The 8,915-nt window shown below is 39.1% G+C and overlaps 1 protein-coding gene across 1 annotated transcript in view; it reads right to left on the bottom strand.

The window, feature by feature from the left end:
• Positions 1 to 1,820: 1,820 nt before the first annotated feature.
• Positions 1,821 to 8,915, bottom strand: part of HTRA3 (HtrA serine peptidase 3) — a 41,687-nt gene continuing 34,592 nt past the window's right edge. Inside the window, exons 7-9 of the mRNA XM_045019243.1 lie at positions 8,519 to 8,567; positions 4,819 to 4,914; positions 1,821 to 3,344 (exon numbers count right to left, since the gene is read on the bottom strand). Of these exons, the coding sequence (XP_044875178.1) occupies positions 3,179 to 3,344; positions 4,819 to 4,914; positions 8,519 to 8,567 (311 nt within the window). The 3' untranslated portion in view covers positions 1,821 to 3,178. The remainder of the gene's footprint in view (positions 3,345 to 4,818; positions 4,915 to 8,518; positions 8,568 to 8,915) is intronic.

Below are 8,915 nucleotides of genomic sequence, written 5' to 3'. Positions count from 1 at the left end.
TGAAAAAATGGGTGTTGCCATACCAACTCTAACAAGACTAATCAATTAAGGTGGGCTATTATCAGCAGGAGGAAAAAACACTTTTGTAGTGATAATCAGGATGGTCCATTTCCAACAGTTGACAAGAAGGTGTGAGTAACAGTAGGAGTAAAATTAGCATGGGGAAATAGGTTTTACTTTGTATAATGACCCATCCACTCCCAGTCTTTATTCAAGCCTAATTTAATGATGTCCAGTTTGCAAATTAATTCCAGTTCTGCAGTTTCTCGTTGGAGTCTGTTTTTTGAAGTTTTTTTGTTGAAGAATTGTGACTTTTAGGTCTGTAACTGAGTGACCAGGGAGGTTGAAATGTTCTCCAACTGGTTTTTGAATGTTATAATTCTTGACTTCTGATTTGTGTCCATTTATTCTTTTGCGTAGAGACTGTCCGGTTTGGCCAATGTACATTGTACATGTACATGTAATCTAAGGTGCCACAAGTACACCTCATTCTTTCTTCAGAGGGGCCCTGCATGGGCTGTAGTCCAACTTAAAGTCCACTCATTCTCTAGTAAGAGCAATAGGATACAGTCTTCCCCCTTCAACACAGAGGGCCTGTATTTCTTTTAGGCACGGGCATGAGCTCTGCTGGCTACCAAGTCACTTTCTGGGAGCTGAGAAGCTCAACGCTCTGTCCCCCTCCCAGAGCTGCCCATTACTGAAATGAGTTTCTGCCTTTTAAAGTCCTCCTCCACTTTTGGCATGATTTACTGATGTGGTGGGGCAGGGCTACTCCAGCACTGAGCAGCTCCTTAACCCTTTCCAGGCTGGTGTGGGGTTCATGTGCCCTGTCACAGGTACCAAAGAGCTTGATCTTTGTATAGAGAAAACATAGCCCATTACGTTAATAGTTAAGCACTTGCATAGCTATTTGCAGGTTTGGAGCCTGTGTGTGTATTTTACTGCAAAGGGCTTGATCTGGCTAATTCTCCACATACAGAACACTTGTAGCTTTCCATGGGAGTTCCACATGCACAACGCTTGCACAATCAATAGCCAAGACTAAAATGTTTGGGTAGTTTTAAAAAGAGTCCCTGACAAGACAGAACAAAGACAGTGGCCTTAGAAAATTCCTGCTCATGAGTTAGGAACGATGGTGAACTTCACTGAGAAAGGCAGCTCTTATGTTTTAGGCCCTGGGGCTCAGGAGAGCTAGGTTCAGTTCCTGGCTATGCCCCAGGCTTACTGTGGGTATGTCTACACTGCAGTTTGTCACCCGCAACTGGCTTGTGCCAGCTGACTCAGGCTTGCAGGTCTTGGGCTAAGGAGTGTTGAATTGCAGTGTAGATGTTTGGGCTTGGGCTGCAGCTGAAGCTCTGGGACCTTCCCACCTTGCAGGGTCCTAGACCCCAGGCTCCAGCCTGAGCCCCAGTGTCTACACCAAAATAAAACAGCTCCTTAGCCCAAGCCCCTTAGCCCAACTCAACCAGCATGGGCCGGCAGTGGGTTTGACCTGGGGCAAGTTACCTACTCTTTCTGTTCCTCAGTTCCCCAACTGTATCTTAGCAGGGTTGTCTAGCTGCCACCACAGTACAAATAATAATAATAAAAATATGAAAATCACATTATAAAATGTGAATTATAATGTGCATAAGGCATTACTAATCATAGGCTAAGGGAAGAATCTCAGCAAAAAAATTACGTTACAAAGCTACGAAATCAAGGCTTCTGTAGCCTTTAAAAGGCTTTCATATCAATCAGCCCAACTTTCTTTAGCTAAATCATCTCTTGAGAGAGTCTGTTCCAGAACAAGAGAATATTTGCAAAAATAATTATTAACAGCGGTGCAAAGCAAAATTTTATTTGTGCAAACGTCAATTTCCTTACAGTAGAAACATATACAGTACAAGCATAAGTCGTATATCAATTTTTCAGCAAAGCATACCAATATAATGAAAAACTAATTTGTACCATGACTTTAAAAAACCCTGTAAAAATATTGTGCATTTTCAAACTTTTTTTTCTGCACATTGTTTTGACTTTTATATATTTAACTAAAGCATTAATTCTATAAGAATCATTTACTATATTCCAGAATTGCATGACCTAGGTGTAACACTCTATAGCCTGTTACCACTTTCATACTATTTTTATATTTACAGAATTTTCCCCTCCTGCATTCACATATAATGTACAAGCTCCAAGAACTAATAAAGGCTTTGCCAATGCTAATTTCACATTCAAAGAGGCAAAAAACGCAAAAACAAACAAACAAACAAAAAAAGCTCAGCTTTTGGTCAAAGTAGCTTAGTTCTGTTGTGTCAAAATCCTGCTTATAATCATCCAATGGTAATTTCCCCTTTTTAACCATGTTTCCTCACTGTTGATGGAGTTATGGACTTTCAAATTACAGGACTTACCCTGCCATCAATGGCAAAACTTCTATTAAATTTAAAGGGACTGGGATTGGAGCCAATTTCTATAGTAGTAGCAGAGAGTCCTGTGGCACCTTATAAACTAACAGATGTATTGGAGCATGAGCTTTCGTCGGTGAACACCCACTTGGTTGGATGCATGCATTCACCCACGAAAGCTCATGCTCCAATACATCTGTTAGTCTATAAGGTGCTACAGGACTCTTTGCTGTTTTACAGATCCATACTAACACGGCTACCCCTCTGATACTTAATTTCTATAGTGATACTCCAGAAAGAGTCATAGAGTTTAAGGCAGAGGGACCACCAGTTCCAGTCTGAACTCTGTACATCACAGGCCATCAATACCACCCATACCCATACACTAAAGCCAACAACCAAAATTAGACCGAAGCATTATGGTCACAGGAGATTAGACTATTATGTGCCACAGGCAGAGAACAGAAGGGCCAAAGTGCACCCGTGCCTGAGGCCCCTGCAATGGCAGACATATGATTAATGTGCCCAATTTACACACATTGTGGGGCTGCTTATTGTTATCCTCAAAATATTTTTTACAAAATTACTTTGAAGGTAAAATCACGTTTGTTTTTATTTTGTAACCTAATTAAATGTAATTACTATGTACAGATATGGCTCAGGCAATCAAGTTAGTCCACCTTGTCATTAGTCAACAGGAAGTATAATCACTGCAGCTGTAAAGGAGGTATCTGATGTTTCAGAATAAGTGAGTTTAGTTATGGTGTGAGCTTCCTCAGTTCGATCTACATGACAACTTCAGGCTCTATGTTAAATAGCAAGTCATCATTTCCCCTTCGAACTTCAAGTAGTAGAGGTGACTCATTCATCACAGCCTCTTGCAGGTCACTGGAGGTCATCAAAGGACGTCCATTTACTTTGACAATGATGTCTCCATCTTTGATGCCACCTCTGCGTAGGCAAGATAAAGCAAGGATTAATCTGTGTATTCAAGGGCATGACATTCACCCCGTATATAGGACCAGCACAAGGTCTATGCACCACTTATTTGATGGAAGTGGTACATAAGTAAATTTTACTCAGGGTGTTACTAACTGCAGTCAACTGTAATCTCAGCAGTTTTCTAAAATCAAACATGAAGCATTAGAGCTAGGCAAATAATGGCTTTTTTTTATTTGTTGGCAATTTCAAAAAGTTGAAAAATCATTTCGGAATGGATAAAAAATTAATATTCTGAATTTTTCAGTGAATTAACAAAATTGATTTGCTCAGATTAAATATTTCAATTTGACAAAATCAAAATGTTTCTTATTGATTTTGATAATTTTGAAATGTTTTTGACTTTTTAAAAATAACATTAAAGAAAATTTTGAAGCAAAAATGTCATTTCAAAACTGAAAAATTGAAATGAGATGTTTTATTTTAATTTTTTTTCCAAAATGAGCGATTTGGCAAAATCAACACAAATCTGCAAAATGTTTTGGAAAAAAAAAATGTTATATGAAAAATTGTGCCAATGGAGCATTGAATTGAAGAGATATCTTCTAAAACAGTGACGACAGAGCATAAATCCAGTTTTCTCTATGTATTGTTTTCTCAAAACTTCAGTACCTATAACAACATAGACATGAAAGATACCTTTCACCAGTGAGTCTTTCTAGTCCATCCCTCTGCCAAGATTAGACTGTTCCCTGGAATATACACTGAGTGTCTTGGAAAGAAACAAAGTCTACTTCTAAAAATTCTAAAGTGGACGGAATGTACTGACTAAAATGCTGGTAATTTTTTTTCTTTGCCTTCAAATATTTATCTGAATGACTTTTAGTTCATCCTCCAATTTTCTTATTAATTCCTAGAAAAAGTCTTAAAATCGGATATGTAGAAAGCCTGAAAAAACAGTCATTCATTCCTCTGAGATGAAGTGCTGGGGCTTAACAATATTAGTATGAAATGACATTTGAAAACTGAGCCTAGTCTGTAGAAAATTCAAGCCAACAGCTACTATGTCATAGTAATAGGGAACATATGAAGACATTTATTCAACAAAGATTGGCAAGCAGCATCCTCATTTATATTAAAGGTTCTGTTTATTCACACTTAATTTTGCTTTTCAAATACAAATATGGTTACATAGTTCTTCAAGCATGTTTATTTATATAAAAATTCAAACTAGCTAATACTTTAAGATGTTGCCCTTAGCAATGATATTATAAATATTTGACTATTTTAAATGTTAATAGAAATTCATCAAAATATTTTAACAGGTATTTTACTAAAAGGCCCAAATTCCCTTTGAAAAGTAAAAATAATATAAAGCAAGAACATACAAGACCTTGAATATAAACGACAACACTGCCTGCTAGTTTCTGTTGGATAAATATCTTCAATATGAAGAAAAATGATGTTTGCTTTGGATTCCACCTACCTCTGAGAAGGTGAATTTGGGACAACTTCATGTACATAAATTCCACTGCTGACATCAGGAAAATCAGGATTATCGAGTTTTAGTTCTTCCACAAGACTAAGAGAAGATTAAAATATTGGAATCAGTAATTGTTTCAAAGAGAAATAATTTTCAAACGTACTACATTATTCTTGAGCTTTCTCTTGAATAAAATAAGTGTCATAAAATATATTACTTAACCTAAGTATGTATCCACAAATTATCATTAAAATTGCCTGAATGAAAAAAACTCTCTATATCAGCAGATTTTTAAAAGGAATCAGATTTGTTTTCATGCATCCTCAATTGCACATGCTATAATTATTGTCTTGTACCTCATGCAGAAATAGCTTGTTCTGTTATTGCTGTGCTTTGTATTGTGGAAGCACTTAAGAGCTCCAGTCATGGACCCCAGTGTGCTGGGTGCTGTACTAACACAGAATGAAAAGATGGCCCAAAGAGTTTCTAAGCTGAGTAACATTCACACTGGTGATAAGGCAAACATTTGCTAATAGTCTAGTTTGTTTATTTTGGCATTTCATTCTCATTTTGTCTGCAATTAAAAATACAACACTTTTGAAAATTCCAGTAGTCAAACAGAAGACCTGTGTCTGGCCCACAGCAATACCAGACTCCTGAGTTTTTCAAGAAAAATCTTGTTTGGGAAATTTTGCTCTGCTTTTGAGTGTTCTGCATTTGGCTTGTTAAAAGAGTAAGGAGCCAGCTGCAAAATACAGATTGTAAAACACTTTGGCCCCCTAATGTTTGAGGATGACTGAATCCCAGGCTTAGGGTACAGAGTTGCTTCAAGCCTATCTCTGGGTGTAAAGACTTTCAACTCAGGCTACGTCTATACTACCCGCCTGGGTCGGCGGGTAGTGTTCGACTTCTTGGAGTTCGATATATCGCGTCTCATCTAGACGCGATATATTGAACTCCGAACGCGCTCCCGTCGACTCCGGAACTCCACCACCGCGAATGGCGGTGGCGGAGTCGACGGGGGAGCCGCGGACTTCGATCCCGCGCCGTGAGGACGGGTAAGTACTTCGAACTAAGGTACTTCGAGTTCAGCTACGCTATTCGCATAGCCGAACTTGCGTACCTTAGTTCGACCCCCCCCCCCCAGTGTAGACCAGGCCTCAGTTTCATAGATAGCTGTGCTTCAGTATCATAACTGGAGAGTTTGTGAGCTATGCAGTCAGATGGAAAGGAAACCAGCACTGCTTCACAAACTGCTTTATTTTTCCCCATGAAGTTAATAAAGTTAAAACAAACACACACACAGACAGACACTGTTATTTACAAAAAACGGCCAGGGAAACTTCTTGCCGTATTTCTTGCAGCAAAGCCTCACACTGACTGCATATGTCATGATATTTAAAGATAAATCCTCAGCTGGTGTCTGTCAGCTTCTACTGAAGTTAATGAAGACACACTGATTTATTCCTGCTGAGGATTTGACCCTTATGTGGGAGACAGCAAAAATATAACTCAATAAAATAAATACTGTTTAGTCAAAAGCATCAGCTGCATATGCTGCAAACAGGTGTTTAGTCACACAGCCTTCTGCCACACTGGAGACAGAGCTACTGGTATAGAATAGGAATTGTCTAAGTGTAAACAGAAGAGTACAAAGGGTTATAAAGAGATCTCACAAAATTAGGTGACTGAGCAGCAGAATGGCAGATGAAATTCAATGCTGGTAAATGCAAAGTAATGCACATTGGAAAATATAATCCCAATATAATACAAAGGATGGGGTCTAAATTAGGCATTACCACTCAAGCAAGACCTTGCAGTCATAGACACAGAGCCTTTAAGGTCAGAAGGGACAATCATGATCATTGCAGCAAGGTTGGTTTAGGTTGGACATTAGGAAAAACTTCCTAACTGTCAGAGTGGTTAAGCACTGGATAAATTGCCTACGGAGGTTGTGGAATCTCCATCATTGGGGATTTTTACGAGCAGGTTGGACAAACACCTGTCAAGGATGGTCTAGATAATACTTAGTCCTGCCTTGAGAGCAGGGGACTGGACTAGATGACCTCTCAAGGTCCCTTCCAGTTCCATGATTCTATGATCACCTAGTGTGACTTTCTGCACACTGCAGGCCACAGAACCTCACCACTCACGCCTATAATAGAGCCCTAACCTCTGGCTGAGTTACTGAAGTCCTCAAATCATGGTTTAAAGACTTCAAGTTACAGAGAATTCACCATTTACACTAGTTTAAACCTGCAAATGATCCATGCCCCATGCTGTAGAGGAAGGTGAAAAACCTCTGCCAATCTGTCCTGGAGAAAATTCCTTTCCAACCCCAAATATGGCGATGGGCATCATGGATAGTTCCCTGAAAACATCTGCTAAATGTACAGTGGCAGTCAAAAAAGCTAAATGTTAGGAATCATTAAGAAAGAAATAGATAATAAGACAGAAAATATAATGCCACTATATAAATCCACTCACACATTGAATGTTACATGCAGTTCTGGTCATCCCATCTCAAAAAAAGTATATTTGAATTGGCAAAGTATGGAGAAGGACAACACAATAATTAGGGGATCGACCAGCTTCCATAAGAGGAGAGATTAAAAAGAGTGGGACTGTTCATTTTAGAAAAGAGACAATTAAGGCAGGATATGATACAAGTCTATAAAATCATGAATGGTGTGGAGAAAGTGAATAAGGAAGTGCTATTTACCCCTTCACATAACACAAGAGCCAGGGGTCACCCGATGAAATGAATAGGTGGCAGGTTTAAAACAAACGTAAGGAAGTACTTCTTCACACAACACAATCAACCTGTGGAACTCATTGCCAGGGGATGTTGCGAAGGCCAAAAGTATAAGTGGGTTCAAACAAGAATTAGATAAGTTCATGAAGGATAGGTCCAGCAATGACTATTAGCGAAGATCATCAGGGACACAACCCCATGCTCTGGGTGTCCCTAAACCTCTGATTGCCAGAAGCTGGGAGTGGACGACAGGGATCACTCAATAAAAATTGCCCTGTTCTGGTCATTCCCTCTGAAGCATCTGGCACTGGTCACTATCAGAAGACAGGATACTAGGCTAGACAGACCATTGGCCTGACCCAATATGGCCATTCTTATGTTCATTTGCTCTCCACTGATATTTCAGACACTAGACAATGACAGATTTTATGTTAAATATGATGAAGAGAGAATTGGAAGAAATTGTTCTTATTCTGCCAGTTCTTTTGCATACATTCAGCTGGCAAGGGAATGTTTTGTTGGTTTTGTTAACAAAGTAGGCTGTGAAATGGGACAAGTGAATGGAGTTGACTTTTTTAGTCCTACACTGTATCTGGACTAAAGGAAAAGTATTGCCCTGGTATCAAAATAATGCTTAGTGTGACTTTCATTTTGGTTGTGGAAAAGGAATTGGATTCTGACAGAACATCAGCTGACTGAGAAAAGCAGAGTGAGAAAGTTTGCAGAGCAGGCATTAATGTATATTGGCAGGAGTGGGAGAACTGTGAGATGATTAATTTCCTGATCTCAGAATGTAAATTTCACTACCGAAAACTAAAAATGTTCACAAACCTTGTGGAAGTTTACATACAAATCAGAACTTTGTTGCTCTGAACCACTGCTGAACCTTTATAATACATTTTATATATACCAATGCAGTTTATATGAAAATATTTAAAAGACACTTACATGGGTGTTATTGTCAGCATCCTTATGCCAATGAAGCGTTTTTTCCCATCTGAAAAAAAACACAGCAGTTATATATAAAGATTTTAGGCAATCACAAGAACACCTTTTCCACTGAAATGGTAAGAGCCAGTACAAGTAAGAGGTATCAGCCTTTGCCAAGATTAATAGCACAGAGAATGCAAAGCATGCATAGTGATTAGAATGACTCTAAGGTCTTGTGCCTTCTCTCATGAAGCCCTGGATGATTAGAATCAGGATTTCTCCTCTCTAGTCCCATTGCTGAGATAATGGGCACTATAAATTGGGGATTCCATACTGAGAAGGTTGGACAGGCCTGTGACCAGGGCCGATCCGGAGAACAGAAGGGTGTGCTGTCTACCGGGCGCTAAAATACGGG

Source organism: Mauremys mutica, chromosome 5 (genome assembly GCF_020497125.1).
Source record: "Mauremys mutica isolate MM-2020 ecotype Southern chromosome 5, ASM2049712v1, whole genome shotgun sequence".
NCBI classification, from domain to species: domain Eukaryota; kingdom Metazoa; phylum Chordata; order Testudines; family Geoemydidae; genus Mauremys; species Mauremys mutica.
The sequence above is the reverse complement of the archived record's forward strand: the minus strand, read 5'-3'. Positions and strand labels throughout refer to the sequence as shown.